Raw genomic sequence first — 18,153 nt, 5'->3', positions numbered from 1 at the left:
CATATTACATGATGCAGCCACATCAATGTTTATAGCAGCTCAACTCACAATAGCTTAATTATGGAACCAAGGTTCCTTCCACAGATGAATGGATAAAAATAAATTATATATAATACACACACACACACATATATATATATATGATGGAGTATTACTCAGCCTTAAAGAATGAAATTATGGCATTTGCTGGTAAATGGATGGAGATAGAGAATATCAGGCTAAGCAAAATAAGCCAATGCCAAAAAAACCAATGGCCGAATGTTTTCTCTGGTATGTGAATGTTAATTCACAATAAGGGGGAAGCTAGAAAAGAATAGAGTTACTTTAGGTAGAGGGGAGTGAAGGGAGGGGAGGGGGTTTGGGGGTAGGAAGGACAGTAGAATGAATCAGACCTATTACCCTATGTGTATATGCAACTGTAGGACTGGTGTGATTCTACATCATATACAACCAGAAGAATGAGAAATTATACTCCATTATATATGATGTATCAAAGTGCACTCTACCGTCATGTATAACTAATTAAAACAAATAAAAATTTTTTTGAAAAAGGAATAAGATCTGCAAGAAGAAGTGACATGGCATGCGTCAGAACTCTGAAAGCATTCAAAATAAGGTCTGTTGATCATTGCGCTTTCTGAATCATTTTAAAATGATCATACCCCTGGCCGTGTCTTACTCACACAGCTCAGCAAGGTGTGTGCATTCCTAACAACAGGGAGAGCTAGACTGCTGAGCTAGATGTCACTTGTGGGTTTTGTTTCTATTTGTTGAGTGGAGAGGAAAACCAAACAATCAGTGAGCCAAGCTGAGTGAACTGCCTAGTGTCACTGAAGGGCGTGGCCAACAGTGACTAACACAGTCATTTTCCACTTGAACAGGTTCAGGTTCAAAAAGGAACTTCAGTTATTTTAAAAATGAAAGGAATGATTGCAGTTCTATCACCATTTCCATTCATTTAGATCATCGCCATACCAAGGGAGCCCTCCAGCACTGAGCCCAGAAATGCAGCTATTGGATCACAGGCAGAGCCAAGGAGGCATGCCACTGTCAAGTACCCAGGTAATGAACACCCAGCCAGGATGACAGCTGTCAGTCACTTCTTGGCTACACTTTTCATCTTATAAAGTTGCCACCATTGTACCCCAGTGCCCCAAATACTCTACTTAAAATTTTTTGTGTGTAGTGACCTTCCTTCAGACCCTTTATAATGTCATCTGACCTTATGAACATCTAGAAATGTCATTGATTCAAATGACCGCTTGCTTACTTAATGACATTGGTAGAAAATGAAGCCTAAAGCTCATATAACTCTACCCCAAGTCCTCCAGAGTCTTGTTAATTGTAATGAGGGCCATGTGACATCCTGAAATACAATTTTATATATGGTTGGCACAAAATACCTATACATATTTATGGTGTACAGTATGATAACTTAATTTATGTGTACAATGTATATGATCAGCATTTCTATCTTCTCAAATATTTATCATTTCTGTGTGTTGGGAACTTTTGGACTCTTCTACTTATTTTTAAATACACAAGAAATTCTTATAGACCATAATTACCCTACTATGCTACAGAACGTGATAATTACTCCTATCTAACTGTATTTTGGTACCTTCCCATCCCTCCCTCCCTTCCTAGTCTCTAGTAACCACTATTCTACTCCTTAGATCAACTCTTTCAGTTTCCACAGAGTAGGACCTGAGGCATTTGTCTTTCTGTACAATATGTTTGTAAAGAGAAACCTGTTACATCCTACTCTCGTAAATGGTATGGATGATGTTCTTTCTTCTTCCAGTGGGTTATGGAGCAGGAAAGTGGAGATGAGATAAAAGGAGCCCTGTACCTACTGGAGTCCTTTAGCCCTCTCAGAGGCGACATTTGTACTTCACATCCAGCCTGATCCAGTATCTGGGCTAGTTTCATGTGTCAAAACCGAAGGGGAAGTCTTGGCAAGGGCACTGGTTTTGCTTCAAGTGAGGCAGGCTGAGAAGATACACATCATTTTGTTCACACAGAACTCCCCTCCCTTTTTTCCCTGCTTCTTTCCTGCTTGGAGCTGACTCCTCCTTCCTGCAGCTCAGAGGATCACAGGCTGATTGAAGAACACAAAGGTTCCGATGGGAGCCTGAGTACAGGCTGGCTCTGCTTGCTCATATTCATATTCTCTCTCTCTCTCTCTCTCTCTCTCCCCCATAAAAGCTGAAACCTACCTGACAGTCTCTCTGCTTCTGAATCCAGCTCTGGAACCAAATGCATCCTTTTATTGCTCTAAAAAGTGAATAGTTTGATTACATCCAGCTACGCCCTGCTTTCCTCCATAAGAAGGACCCAAAAGGACCTAGACATCATTGATTGTCAATCTACCTGAGGAGTTTTTGCTTTCTTGATGGAAATTTGGTTGTGGAAAGGAGTTTGGAGTTTGTCTTTAATTGGAATGTTGAAAAGTTGCTTATTGATGCCTGAAATGGAACTCAGTTTTTAGATATGGGTTAAGTCAGATCTAAAGAAGCCATGCCTGACCGTTTCCTGCAGGACTGAGGGACACCTAGAGGGAAACTTGGTAGGAGAAATGACATCCGATTGGCAACAACCATGCTTTATTTTGAGAAAATCATCAGACTCATTGAGAAGGGAAATTAAATATTGATCAAGGACAATGTCTTTCTTCCTCAGTAACTTACTAGCAAATGACTCTAGCCTGTGGAAAGAAAATCATAATTCTACGGACCTTTTAAATTCACCAGGAACTCTGAATATCTATCTTTTTTGCCTGACATTTTTGATGGCTCTTGCAGCCCTAGCGGGCAGCATTTTTTCACTCGTGACCCTGCTGGGAATGCGGAACAGAACAGTCGTGTCCATGCTCGTGGCTTCCTGGTCTGTGGATGATCTCCTGAGTGTCCTGTCAGTGACCATCTTCATGTTTTTGCAGTGGCCAAAAGAGCTCCCGGGCTACTTCCAGTCTCTGTGCACCACGTCCGCCTTGCTGTACTTATGCCAGGGCCTCTCCAGCAACTTGAAAGCGACTCTCCTGGTCTCCTACAACTTTTACACCATGCACCGGGCTGAGGGGAGCCCGGCGGCCTCTGGCAGACCTGGCCGGGTGCTCGGCGTGGCGCTCACGGTGTGGGCAGCCAGCCTGCTGCTCTCCGCGCTCCCGCTGTGCGGCTGGGGCGCCTTCGTGCGCACGCCCTGGGGCTGCCTGGCCGATTGCTCCAGCTCCTACGTGCTGCTGCTCTTCTCCGTGTACGCCTCGGCCTTCGGGCTCCTGGCGGGCCTCTCGGTCCCGCTCACTCACCAGTTGCTGTGTTCGGAAGAGCCGCCGAGACTCCATGCCAACTACCAGGAAATTTCCCGTGGGGCTTCCACTCCTGAGACCCCTTCTGCTGCGGGGAGAGAGCTTTCGTTGTCTCCTGAGGATGCTCCGGGCCCCGCTCTGCGCTGCGCTGGGGGATGTTCCCGGAGTCCGGACACTGCCTTTGGACCCGGTCCGCCGGCGACCTCAGGGGCGGGAGCCTGCAGGCGTGAGAACCGGGGGACACCGTACGGCACCCGGAGCTTCACCAGGAGCGTTGCGCAGAAGCGCTTCGCTTTGATCTTAGCGCTGACAAAAGTCGTTCTCTGGCTGCCTTTAATGGTAAAAGTGCACTTGCTCCTAATGCGCGCGTATGGGCCAGGCAGTGTGAGTGCATGTTGAGGCCAGCGTCGCGGGTTTGGGGAGCCACCAAAAGATGTGCAGTGAAGTCCTTTTCCCAGAGAGGTGCCTCGCCAGGTTTTAGACAGTCCCTGGAAGGAGGGCGGCTTCCCGCTGGGAGCAGTCCGCCACCGAACCTTTCCAGCCAAGCATTACTCTCCTTTCAAAACTGAGGGGCTTGAGGAGCACTTTCCGTAACGGGAGACTTAGTTTTTCTGTGTTATGATCAAATTCCCAGCAAAATTTGGAATATTCAGAACAGAAAGAAAGGTTTTTTCCGCCTTCTGTCGCCCCTTTCTCTGTGCTCCTTTCCTGCCAGGTGAGGACCGCGCCCAGGCCCAGCAGGGAGACCAAGGAGGAGCGCTTGTGCTGTAGAGCGACAAGAGAGGGGGCCAACCAGGCTTTTGTTCTGGCCTCCGGGTCGAGGCCGAGGGAGAAGTGTCAGTGTCGCCTTGCTCTGACAAGCGCTCCTGGGTGGAGATGAGGCTGGGGTGGGGGGGGGGGGTGACAAAGATCATTCTGCTTGCAGGGTACAGGTCCCACAGATGCTGCCCGTTTGCCTGGGCAGCGACCGCGTGTTGTAGACTGTGCTTCCCTGGTGGAGATTTCAACAGGCAGCGAGCTCAGCATCCAAGAGCAGAATTCACCAAACCCTGGAGTCTGGCGCAGTAGGGTGTATCCCAAGAGCCCACCACCAAAGCCTAGCAAGGCAGCCCAGAAGCAGAACTTTCTCAACCAGGGAAGGAGGCAGGAGCGGGAGACTGGGGCCGTGGGCTTGCGGGAAAGGCTTGGGAAGTGAAATGGGATTGGAGTTAGGTCTGAAGTTCTCTCCCCTTTGCAGATCCACATGGTGGTCAAGCACGCGGTGGGGCTTCAGAGCCTTCCTTTTGAGACACTCGGCTTTCTACTAACCCTGCTGGCCACCACTGTAACCCCGGTGTTTGTCTTGTCCAAACGTTGGACCCACTTGCCTTGTGGCTGCATCATCAACTGCAGGCAGAGTGCTTACTCAGTGGCATCAGATGGCAAAAAAAGTAAGTCCCCTACAATGTGGCTGTTGGGAGCAATAATCATTCCCTCTGATGCAGAAAAGCGGCCCTTGAGAAAGTTGCCTAGTAGAGGATGAAGAGTCAAGGACAAATGTAAATGGCAAATAGAAAAACAATTATGTGAAACAATTCTCATCTCAGTGTTGGAGTAGCTTTTCAACCAGCAGGTTTTAAGCAACCATAGAAGTACTTGTGCAATGATGACTTTTCAAGGTAAAAAAGGAAGAGAGGACTCAAGGATGTCAACAAAGGCTCTTAGATGTTTTATCTAGGAAAGTTCTCAGTGGAAAATAAATCCCCTGCCAGGACTATGTATCAGCAGCAACATTGCTGAGAATCCTGCATCTGGTAAGAGAGTATTAACACTCTGGAAAGAATCAAACACTGATTATGCTAGAGCCCACACTTAGTCATCGGAACAGTAAGAAACACATCTTTACTATTTTGCAGAGTCCCTGAAACAGTCCCCAAATGATTCTCTGCTATTAGCAACATAAACCTGCTCAGCCCCAACCAGGAAGCAAAACCCCTCGGTTCCAAGAAGGGAGGAAGGTGGCAGACTTTGTCATTGTGTATGCATATATGAATCTGGCTTTGCTACTGACTTTTTTTAAAAAAAAATATGTCCCAAGGATAAGCATAGGGGATAGGCACAGGTAGGTTGTGGGTGGGAGGCAGATGTAAGGGTAAAGCTCTCTCCAGAGTAGTTGCTCCATATCATAAAACAGGAAAAACAGAAGAATGAGCTGCATATTTTGATCTGCCAGGAAGAAAAAAAAAATGACATTATTTTGTCATTCCAGACAGAAGATACAATGTTCTGCCACTTAATAAATCTAAGTATACACTGAATTAATGGTCCCATTAATTGTTCTTTTTCAGAATAGACAAGTGTGTTATTCTTCGATAGAAAATTAAGTTAAATAAATGCAGTTTGTATTACACTATTTTGGGGTTGTAGAAATTGGAAAATATCAAAGTATACTCTGAATCAATTCTACAACAGAGTTATTTTATAAATATCAGTCATGAGCTGGCCATTTATCAGGTATTGGTAACAGTTAGATATTTTTCAACAGACAAAAATGATTTTTCATTGTTAAGAATATCATAAAGTTTTATTGTTAACAGATGCCAAGTTCATTTTGTCTGTGAAATGACCATGGGACATATAATAATGATGTTCTTTTGGAGCTTAATATGCAGAGCAACAACAGAAAAAATTAATAATGAATTTTTATGCTTCACTTAAAAAAAAAAACATAAAATAGGAACTCATTTACAAGCCTGCTCTAACAGTGAATCAATCCTCTCAGTCTCACAACATTTACTATTGTGATAGAGATGAGAGTCCAGTGCTGGTGACAATGTGAAGCCTTGGTGAAGTGTTTGAGTGCAGGCTTTCTTAAGAAGTGGGGAGCCCCCATACCAGAGCCGAAAGTAAGACAATGACCTGTCACTGAAGTGACCTCCTCAATGTTCCATCCTGGGTACTGCTCAAGACAGAACAGCCCACAGCCTGGTTAGCACAGTCAATGATCACATCACTATCGAATTTGAAATTAAAAACATGTCTTTCAGAGTAACATTTTCCTCTAAAATTGCCAGAATTTTATTTGCATTTATTTAAAAATTTCAAAGGAGGACTTGAAATATAAAAGCTTATTTTTTTTTTAAAAAAAAAAAGGTGTTTTCAAACATAAAACATTGTGCCAAATGATAGTTTAGGATCTTTAGAGGATCCACTCCCTCTTAGGATTCAGGTTATGCCATAGGGAAATCTGATAACAAGAGTGTGTTTTCACTGTATGAAGAGCCAGCATGAATTTTTCTATTGCTAAAGTGACACAATGACATTCTAAGCACCCAAAGGTGGCTCATCCCCAAGAAGGCCAGGGGTTTATCAGCTGTATGACTTAATTCTTTAAAAGTTTCATGTTCAATTTTTCTCCTTAACAAACTAAGATCCCTTTTCTTTACATTCTTTTTCCGTGAAGGACACAGAAGCAAAGAAGGGAAAATAATTGTTCTGACTCACATTTCCTATAGGTTTACCTTTCAGATGTAAGCACATACAATTTGCCATTTCAGCTTCATGGAATGGTAATAAAGAGACGTGCAAAGCAGAGAAAAGATTGTCAGTACTGGGAATTAATTTACAGAAATAAGAATTAACTTTGGTTTCTGACAATCATCTAGCATTACTAGGATCTCCAAGCAAAAAGTGTTTTTAAGTGATTTTTTAACACAGAGATCTCAGATGGTCGACATAGGAGATGGATATAGCCTTGAGATTCCTTTTGTTTGCCTGACATATTTTCTTTCTGTATGTAAACAGCTAAAAATCATATACTTCATATAAAGAGCAGATATATTTGGCCTTTATTCTTTCACAAAATCAGAGTATCTGTTAAGGGATGTATTAACCTCAAAAATTATTCATTTTATAAACTGCTATAATTACTTTAAAATTATAGTTGACAAAATGTGATTAAAAGAAAAAAGACTAGAACTACTAAATGTTTTAGCCAAGGTTAGTGATCCTAGAAGCTCTTGCTTTGCAGAACAAATAAATTATATTTATTTTTTTAAAGCATGATATAAGGTTTCAGAAAATAATGGACTGTATTCTATTGGTCTTTAAGTTTCTTGAAAGCTACTAATCAATGAAAGACTTCTCAGTACAGAAAAAGTTTTAAAAACAGCTCAATATTTTTTAAGCAGCATAAACACAAGATTCAGAAACTTTAATACCCTCAACCCAAATCAATCAATTTTAAAATATACATAAAGATACCAATTTTTAAAGATATCATTTCTATTAACATGTGTGCCATTCAGCTTGCCTCACAGAGTCAGGCTGTCCTGACAAATACCCTGCCACACACAGCTGGGTAGTTACCATGGGTCATTTCATTTATTCACTCTCTCAGCCACTTCCTTCCTACAGGGAAGTCACTGCCTGTCCAGCAAGGCACCGATAAGTCATTCCTGGCCTGAGCTGATTTTGACTCAAAGACATGTTTTATTTTGAACCTATCTTTATACTATTTATTTGTTGTGGGCAGGGGGTGCCAGGAATTGAACCCAGGAGCACTTAACCACTGAGCCACATCCCCAGCCCTTTATTTATTTATTTATTTATTTATTTAGAGGCAGAGTCACTAAGGGCCTTATTAAGTTGCTGAGGCCAGCTTTGAAGTCAGGATCCTCCTGTCTCAGCCTCTGAGCCACTGGAATTACAGGCTTGTGCCACCACACCTGACTCTTGATACTTATTTTTAACCAATTTTAATTATGGGCCAAAATTTTAAGATCAAACTCAATGCTTCAGCTTCATTTTTTAAAAATCAAGATTGCAGGGCTGGGGATGTGGCTCAAGTGGTAGCGCGCTCACTTGGCATGCGTGCAGCCCGGGTTCGATCCTCAGCACCACATACAAACAAAGATGTTGTATCCGCCGATAACTAAAAAATAAATATTAAAATTAAAAAAAAATCAAGATTGTACAGTCCACCCCAGCCCCCTTAGTGGCTTCACTGGAAGGGACCAAGATGGAAGGTCATTCCCCCACTTGCTGAATACACAGGCCCCTGTCAGTTATTACTGTTGCCTGACTGGCCCCTTAGTCTTGTGGACTTTCTGCTGTTTGTTATTAATAATGTTAAAGAGATGTAGTCTTTGTCCTCAAGGAACTTAGGGACGTTCAGGTTTGACTCTGATACTAACATCTCCTTCAATACTGTTTTGATTATTAAGTGCTTTGATTTCTAACATATTTTTCTAGCCTTCCTCAAACACTGTCAGCTCTGTGATGTCATTATATTTTGTTATGTCCATTGGTGACCTCACTCAGATTTTACCTTTAGCGTTAAGGAAAGTCAGTAATAAAACAAAATAAAACAGAAAAAAAGTTTTTGTGGGTTACACTTTATAAATAAAGTTCTTCCTCTGACCTACAAATAGCATGTCCGGGTCATTTTGCTTAGGCTAACATATTTTCCTCATGGGTCTGATTGGCAGTAGAGAAATTTTTTCCTATGTAGGATAATTACTTCAATTCTGGAATCAGCATCAAAGTCAAATCTTTTTGACAGATAAATCATCTTAGCTGGATTTCCTCTATGAGCCTCAGTTTTCTCAACTGTAAAGCAGGACCAATAAAACTTTTTGTCATGCAGGGCTGCTGGTGTGCCAAATGATGTGGTCTACATGAACAGCTTGGCCCTGGAAGGTTCCGCCACATTGTAGTCTCTCTGGCAGTCCAGCTGCTCCTCAGAGCCTGCCTGGGACTATCTCATCATGTCCTGGCTCAAGTCAGAGTCTCCATTAACATATTCTACAATGCCTTCAAAATATTGCTCATTTTTACGTAGTTCAAAATTATGACAGCTAATAAGCTATCTAGTCAGACATCAGTTTTATCAAGTATTAATCAAGAAGTTGGCATTTTATGACATTTTTGTTTTCTTAATGTTCCTGAATTACCAATTTGTCACTCCATACCCTTTTTTTTTTTTTTTGGAGAAAAGGAAGCCCATCAATAATTAAATAATCTTTTCAGTTCCCCTCACCTTTGATGTTCTTAAAGTAGGTCTAAAATCCTAATTTAATTTTCCTGGACTAGATTAATAGGAATCCTAAGGAGAAACACAAATGAGGCAGTGTATAAAATATGATCATCTGTTTCTGTTTTTCCATTTTCTCTGAATAGAATTTTTTATTTGTTTGTGTTCTGGCTCAAATGACAATGAATTATACTGATAAATTCTATTTTTCAGTCAGCAAAATTGGCTTGTAAATCTCTGGTTCTGGGAACATTTCAGTAATAGAATCAGCATGTGAATGACACTGGAGTGTATTAGAAAGTGAATCAAATATTTCATATGACTCCCATAGAAACTTTATAGCTTTTCATAACTTTTGCCACCAAAGATAGCAATATGTCGGACTATAAAACACAGAACTATCGAAGTAGAAAATTTCTTTGAAACAAGCAATGTTTTCAAAGATGACAACTAAAGTATTAAATTGCATTTTGTCTACCACTTGGCTAAAACTTTTTTCTTAAAATATATTACCTAATATTGAATGGCATTCACACACAAACATTTTATCACTTTCTGCCACAGTCTTGTTATTCTGCTAAGATTTTGCATCGTACTCACTAACAGCATTATGTCTAAAATTCTAGAATATTTTACCTTATTTAAATCATTATTTAGATTTTCTACATTCCTGCTAATTAATCAGCTCTGTACATACTGTTAAATGCTTCAGGTCACAGAGATATACATCCATTCACTTTTTTAGCCAACTATTCCAAACTGATTTGTATAAGAAATGTACTCGCTATTTTAAAAAAGTTTAAAAGCCACATGGCAGCATGGTATAATTTTTAATACAGGCATTCATAGTCACACAAATGTCAGAAGTGTTATACAGCAAAAGTTTTAAAGCAATTATATCTGTTTGTGGCATTCTTAACTGAATAACATGTAATCTTAATGTTACTTGATAATTAACACAATATGTTATATTCCAAAATAAATGAATTTCAGAATTGATGGACCAAAAACCTAAAACTGAATCTATTTGAGAGATTCTTAATTTATGGCTAAATTTTTGCTATGTGGATTATCCTAAAGAATAAAGGAGTTCTTCAGATTGTATGTAATTCAAGCCCCTTCATGTGCAATGGAGGAAAATTAGACCAGAGATAAGACGGCTGCATTTTGTAAGGAATAATTGTTTCACATAATTGACAAGAAGTAACTGAAAATAGTCAGTTAGATAGCAATCTTGTTGAAAGCACTTCCTATTGTTACTCACCATGTACACCCAAGGGTTGTTTATATCCACCTAACTGTGGGATTTTTTTTCTCATTTTCACCTAGCCAAGAGGAGAGGCTTTGAATTCAATCTGTCATTCCAACAAAGCTATGGGATCTATAAGCTAGCACGTGGGGATTACTATGACGATGATGAAAATTCCACATCCTGTCACCACCTGATGAACCCTGAGTGCACGACTGTGCTAGACTCTCAGAGAGACAACCCCAGGATCTTCAATGCCATCAAAGTGCAGATCAGCACCACACCCTCTCTGGACAGCGACAGAGTCAGCAGTTTGGAGAAATGCAGCAGTGCTGACCTTGCAGAGGCCCAGGGAGGTTCTGACCAAGGAAAGGGGGCATTTTCTGAGAGATCAGGAGGTGGTGTTGACGATGAAGAAACCACCTTTTCTGAAGGCCCAGAAAGAAGACTTTCTCATGAAGAGAATCAGAAGCCAGACCTCTCAGACTGGGAGTGGTGCAGAAGCAAATCAGAGAGGACTCCTCGCCAGGTACAGTAGATGTTCTTCCTGAGGTGTTAAAAAGAAACCGAATACAAGAGATGTGAAAATCATTAGATCTGCTTTCATTCAAAGAGTCTTTAATTTTTTTAAGTTAGTTTTACATTTTCATTCAAAATCTATACCTTTGGAATAAACAGAGTTCAAGGTGCTTCGAGAAGGGTGAAGCATTTTACCTTAACCCCAAGTGATCTGCTTAAATTCAGACTAGACTCTCAGAACTCATGCTTCTGAGTTAATTAGTTAAATTAGTTAACTTGTAGGGTTTATTTTTCTCTTCTCCATCCCAAAGCTGCCTCACAAATCCCAGGAGAGGTTTTCTTTTTTCTCTGAAGGAAAATATTTATGCAACTAGTAATATGGAGGCTTGTCCTTACTGATCTGAGTAATAACATAGCTTGCCTCTAAGTCTTGCAAAAACTAGTCTATCCAGTACCCAGCATGAACAAAATGATTTATTCCAGAACATTCTTCTGAGCCATTGTAAGCCTTGCCAAGTGTCTACTTGCACTGAGTCTCCATAATCAAAAATATAATTCCAGAAATATTCTGCTAGGAATAACACATTCATTGATCTAAATTGTGACCACATCTCATTGACTATGAATATGAGCAGGATGATCTAAGATTTCCTTTTCTCCTGCAGTGTAAGCAGAACTGTTATTGTTCTGATATCACTATTTAAGAAGTCAGTGGAATAGTAAAACAAACTACACAAAACACATTATTAGAAAAGATGATCATGCACACTGTTTAGCCAGTAGGAATCTCAGAAGAAATCAGTAAATATTTGTCATAAATTGAAATATATATTGGAAAATGGTAGTCAAAGAATACAGTGCTCCATACAGTCCCTCAACTCAGAGGGGATTCCTACATTCTCATCAGTAATTTGTTCCTGAAGAATCTAAACCTGCTGGTTTTCTAGCACTTAAAAATTAAGTGATATTCATGATGAAGTGTGTGTGTGTGTGTGTGTGTGTGTTCCAATAATTTGCAGCTACCTTGTGAGCTGTTCCCCTATAACCATTCTCATGCAGACCCCTTAGAGGTTACAGCACTCATGGATCTTGCTCATACTTTTTTTTCCTGCTTATTTTATCACACATGTTTGTACTTCTAGCACAATACAGTGTTTAGATTTTCTAAGTTTTAGCCTTCTAAAGGTGATAGTATACTATATACAGTCTGCTGGGACTTTTTTTTCAGTTGACGTTACTTTAAACAACTCAATTTATATTTTTTCAGAACATTGGGGTTTAGACAGGCACCTGTGATTCCAGTGACTCGGGTGGCTGAGGCAGAAGTATCCCAAGTTTGAGGCCAGTATTAGCAACTTATTGAGGCCCTGTATCAAAATATAAAAAGGGCTGAGGATGTAGTTCAGTGGTAAACTGCTCCAGGATTCAATCTCTCATACCAAAACAAACAAAATTTAAAAATTAGAAATTATCATGTCAAAGATCACAATACATAATCCTCATTTTAAAATCTTATTTATAGTTTGGAAATTATAAACAATCAACTATACCTAGAAAAATGTGAAACAGTCAAATCCTGTTTACGTGAAAGTATATTGTTCTATGAGAATAATGAAGTACAACTCACCCCAAACCCTCTTTAAATCAAAATATAAAATGATGTGTGGAAATAGAAAACTTTGCTCAATATATATAATCTTACAACTTTAATGATTTGTTTACTAAATAATTAATATTTTAACATCAGTGATAAACAAGAAATTTATCCAAAAATGGTGCCTATAGGAAAAAAAATGACTAGTGGTAAATAGATAATGCAATATCCAAAAAATAAAAAAAAAAAAAATCTCTGTAGAAGTCTTGATGAAGTTAGATGGAATATTATCATAGATTTTACAATAGTAAGAAATCCTTAAACTACAAGCTCATGGATGACTCCCTTATCAAAATTGCCTATGATCTTTAAGGTTAGCATTAAATCAAATTATAAAATGTTTAAAAATTTTATAAATTTTACCAAACATTTTCAAAACTTATGAGAACTTTTCCTAAGGATGAAAAAAAAAAGGAAAAGAAAACTTAACTCTTACATAATTTTGAGCAGCTGATCTCAGGTGAGAGAGAGTACATGGTGAGTCAGCACTTTCATTTTTAGCTTTTCTTCCAAGTGGCTTCTTTGCTCTGAAAACAACATACATAGTACATGGAATGATAGATCAAGCTTTAGCAGGCACTGCATTTACTCCATGAAAAAACACTACCTATTGATTTTCTGTATTTGTAACTTTCAAATATTTAGGCTCAAATTTTCAGCTTGTATCTAATGTTACTACAATGAATAGTGTATTTGATTTTAAATGTATTTCATGAGCTTTATTTTTGCAATATACTTTGCTTAATTTTTATGTTAGTAAGTAAATTCTCAGCAAATCTTGTTGGAACTCATAGTAGAAGTGAGAATATCAGGTGAAAGTTACTGTATAAAACTGATAGTAGTAGAATGGCCTTCATGGATTTAAATATGATCCAATATGAGGGTGTCTGTAAGACTGAAATTCAGTATTAAACCTGGCACACAATTGGCTTCTTTTTGGCCTTCTAGTAGGTATAATCAGAAGTGGTTCACCACTAAAATGTTCAGGAAGAATAGTCAGGTTGCCCCATCCTTCTGTGAGAAAGTTTTAATGTGGGGTGAGGGTGTGGCTCAGAGGTAGAACACTTGCCTACCATGTTCAAGGCCCTGAAAATCTAATCTTTAGGTGGCAGTTATATTATGCCACCTAAAGCAGTTATGCCACCTAAAGCTGTTCTTAATCCTACCATCACAGTATCTGAGAGACAAAAGGTCACCAGGAGGGTTAAAAAGCAGATTCTGAAGCAGTCCTCAAGTGAGACAGGATGTGCCAATAAATGATGGGCTTTGAATTCACCACAAAAATTTTAATTCAGCCAATTAAAGCCAATAAAAACAAATATGAAAGCCACCTGAAAATCAAGGAAAATTTTATTTTTATTTTAGGGGAAATGTTTTAACTATCTGAAAACATTTTTACAAGGCGAAGCTAAGCTTTCTCATTTGCTAGTAGAGTTCAGTGCCAGCTTCAGGTTCTGAGATCTTTTAAAAGTACCAGTATTTTGTGAACTAATTTTCATAGGAAACTAGAGAGAGACCCAAAGTCAGCTGGACTGTCTGAGTTCTTTAGACCAGAGCCTCTCAAGTTTTAATGTGCATGCAGGTCAGATGGAGATCCTAGGAAAAATGTAGATTGTGATTCAGTAAGTATAGATTAGGCCCAAGATCCAGAGTGCTAGAAAACATCCAGAGGATTCCTGTGCAAAGTTGTGCTTCCACCCAAGACCAGTGTCATCAAAATTCCCAAGCTGGTTCACACAGGAAAATTTAAGGAGCACTGTGTTATATTCTGATCCCTGGAGAATGGATGTCAGTTTAAAGAGCAGGACAAAATTAATTCTTTCCATTTCATATATGACCATAAAATAAGACCAAAAAAAATCCCAGTGGATAGTTCTTTTTCCTCCCCCTTATAAAAGTACTTCCTCTCTTTTCACTTTTAAAAGAAAACTACTAATAAAATGAATCAGGCATAGGATGTTAGTGTTTCCTGTGACATTATTACATTAATAATTACCAGTGCTTGAAATTGTCTCTGAGTGATTATTGACATTATTTCAACTGAAATGGTCACAGTCAGAAAAGTTCTCTTATCATCTCCCATTTGTAGTTTCTACCAAGTCATCCTAACACAAGTGATGATCCAGAGTATAGACGTGTTATTCTTAGCTACCTCTACTCATCTGAAGTGCTTAGTTCATTACTCACTATCCAGAGAAGTAAAAAATTGTCGTGCTGCTTTCTTTCAAAACATTAATAATTTTTATTATTTTCACTTTTATTGGGGAAATTTTAGAAATCATTGATAAGCAAAGAGAAAATCACTTTCTTCCACTGCACAGACTTAACCACTGTTTATATTTTGTCCTATAAAACATGAGGCTGTTTCTTATACATGTATTTTAACTTTGACAAAAATGGGACCATACTGCAAATACTATTTTGGAATGTTAGCCTTAACAGGTATGTCCTATCTACACTCAGTAGTTTAATTTTCACCTCATTTAAATTGTTGAAATCCCATTTTAAAAAATATTTTTAGTTGTTGATGGACCCTTATTTTAATCATTTATTTGTATGCAGTGCTAAGAATGGAACCCAGCGTCTCATATACGAGGCAAGTGCTCTACCACTGAGCCACAACCCTGGCCCTGTTGAAATGCTTTGTGTCATTATCTTGTATAAGACTGAACACTCGTCAATAAATGTGTATTTGTTCTCAAGTATGTAACGTCTTGGAAGTGAAAACTAAGATAATTTTATTCTGAACTATTTCATAATGCATGTTGTGATCCTCAGATTGTGTACCATTGGCTGTGATGAGCTAGCAGCTCACTTTCTATAGTCAAGGGATTAGCACTGGATCAAAGCTCATATAGAACCCTCTATTTGCCCTTATAAACCAAGAATTCTGTTAATGTTCTTGAAGAAATCTCATGGCTTAAGGAGAACTTAAAGTCTAACAAACCACCGGGCTATGCCTTGAATTTCTTCTACAACCCTCTATTGATTGGTTACCTCCTATTTGAACTCAAGTGACAGGGAACTTGCTATATTTTTAAATACTTTTACTGTGAACTAATTTCAGACTCAACAAAAAAGTTGCAAAAAATAGTACAAAAAGTTCCAACATATTCATCATCTAGTTTCCACTAATTGTTAGTTAATTGTTAATTTGTTACAAAATAACAACGCAATTATCAGAAAATTAACTACAGGCTTTATTTCAGTTTTGCCATTGTCCTGCTGATGTCTCTTTCTGGCCCAGGATCTAATCCCTCATCACATATCCTTATGTTCTTATGGCTCCTTGTTCTCCCCAGCCTATAAGAGCTCCCCAGTCTGTCTGTCATGCATGGCTTTGATGCTCTGGAGGACCACTGGCCAGTTTGTTTTGTTGGTCAGTTTTAGGATCATTCATCAATTTGTGACTGTTATTTGTTTTCTATTGATCAAATTGAGCTTGTGCATTTGGGGTAAGAATAACATAAATATGTTAGCCTTAACTGGTGTGTCCTATCAAGAAGTACATGATGCTGGTATGTCTTACAATGATTCCATAAGCTTTGATCACTGTATAAAGGTGGTGTCTGCCAGATTCCTCCATGTTATTTTTTTCCTTTTAAATTTATAAATCTCTTGTGGGGAAATATTTTGATAAGGTGCAAATATTGTTTCATATCATACTCTTGCCTACTAACTTTTGCCCATTCATTGATGAATCTTTTCTGCAACAATTATGAGAGTAATTTCCTATTTCTATCATTCCTTCTGTGCTGATTGATTGTTAGAATTCTACTGTAAGGAAAAGCTGTCTTTTCTTCTTCTCTTAGTTATTTGTCAGTATGTACCCACAGGCATTTGTTCTAATCTATAAGATGTAAGTCATGCTGTTACTATTCTTTTGTTACCCCAGTTTTCCTACATCTAGCCACAGGGAAGTCTTTCATGTTGGTTTCTAATGGCCTTCAGTAAGCCATTATCATCTTTTGACCATTTCTTTACTTGCTGGCAGGTAAGAAAAGCCACATCTAGTATTTTCCTTAACCCAGACCTAGAATTAACCACGTCTCCAGGGATCTCTTTTGTTGGGAGATTATGTTGAGAAACCAAGGTCTGGATTGCAGGTGTGCTCACTGTCCCTGAAGTCTCTTGCTTCCAGAGCCTGTCATTGCACAGTGCTGGGTTCACCTAAATATTTCCTTTTTCTTATTTGTGACTTCTTATTCTGATTCTTAGAAAACTCTTACTTACCTGCATAATTCTGGCAAACACAAAAAGTAGTTCTAGAATAGCTAACCCACACCCCTGGAGAAAATATTAACTAGAGAATTATAGTTGTGTATATTTTTTTTTATCTTTCATAGCTTATAGCCAAAACATTATCTTCCAAAGTTATTTAGGTCAGTTGTTTTCTACTCCATACCCTTCGTTTTGAATAACATTTTCTGTTCCCCTTACAAATACATGTGTATCCTTCTTACACATAGACATGTTTTTGCAGCTTGCTTTTTCCACTTAACAATATATCCAAGAAATCACTCCACACCAGTTCAGAGACCTTCCCCACTATTCTTTATAGCGATAAAATAATCCAAAGTGATATGATGCAATCCATTCAACCACTCTCTTTAGGTTGCTTGCAATATTTTGCAATTAAAAAAAGTATCACAACGACTATCTTTGTGCATAAGCATTTTCACACTGTTGGAAGCTAACCTTCAGGATAATTCTTATAATTAAGATTTCTGGGTTGAAGAGTAAGTTCAGTTTTGTTAGGAATTGCCAGATTCCCTTCCAGGAAGGTCATGCCAGTTTGTATTCCCCCCAGCAATTTGTGATGAGGTCCTTAACCCTCATCTGTGTAACACGATAATACTGTCATACTTTCTAATTTATCTATTTTGACAGGAGAGAAATGACAGCTCAGGGTTGTTTTAAATTTCACTTATAAATTTGAAATGTTTTTATATGCTTAAGGACTTTTAAAATCTTTTTCTCTTTTATGAAATGTTTTTTTAAACTCTGCACAATTTTTCATTTCTTTTTGTTTTTCATATATTATCACTATTGTTATTTGAGTTGTGTGTGATAATTATACATAAAAGCAGGACTCGGGATATAGTTGTACATGGATGTCACATAATTTGGTAGATTTAGTTCCCCGGTGCTTCCCAAGTCTTCCCGTCCTCCCTTCCTCTCAACCCCCTTCCTCTACTCTATTAGTATCCCTTCTCTTTTTGCAATATCCCTTTTTTATTCCTTTTTTTTCCACTAGCTTTTGTATATGAGAGAAAACATTTGACCTTGACTTTCTAAGTCTGGCTGATTTCATTTAGCATAATGTTCTCCAGTTTCATCCATTTACTAGAAAATGTCATAATTTTATTCTTTTTTATATCTGAGTAAAACTCCAGTGTGTGTGTGTATCT

The 18,153-nt window shown here is 38.6% G+C and overlaps 1 protein-coding gene across 1 annotated transcript in view; it reads left to right on the top strand.

Moving 5' to 3' along the window:
• The first annotated feature begins 2,203 nt into the window (after window positions 1-2,203).
• Gpr149 (G protein-coupled receptor 149) overlaps window positions 2,204-18,153 on the top strand; it is a 79,220-nt gene continuing 63,270 nt past the window's right edge. The window contains exons 1-3 of the mRNA XM_046431968.2: window positions 2,204-3,646; window positions 4,545-4,737; window positions 10,650-11,098. Of these exons, the coding sequence (XP_046287924.1) occupies window positions 2,666-3,646; window positions 4,545-4,737; window positions 10,650-11,098 (1,623 nt within the window). The 5' untranslated portion in view covers window positions 2,204-2,665. The remainder of the gene's footprint in view (window positions 3,647-4,544; window positions 4,738-10,649; window positions 11,099-18,153) is intronic.

Source organism: Marmota monax, unplaced genomic scaffold (genome assembly GCF_021218885.2).
Source record: "Marmota monax isolate L192 unplaced genomic scaffold, Marmota_monax_Labrador192_F-V1.1 WCK01_AAM20220418_F8-fsc00022, whole genome shotgun sequence".
Classification (NCBI taxonomy): Eukaryota; Metazoa; Chordata; class Mammalia; order Rodentia; family Sciuridae; genus Marmota; species Marmota monax.
Note: the sequence above shows the minus strand (reverse complement) of the source record. Positions and strands in the feature narration are given on the sequence as shown.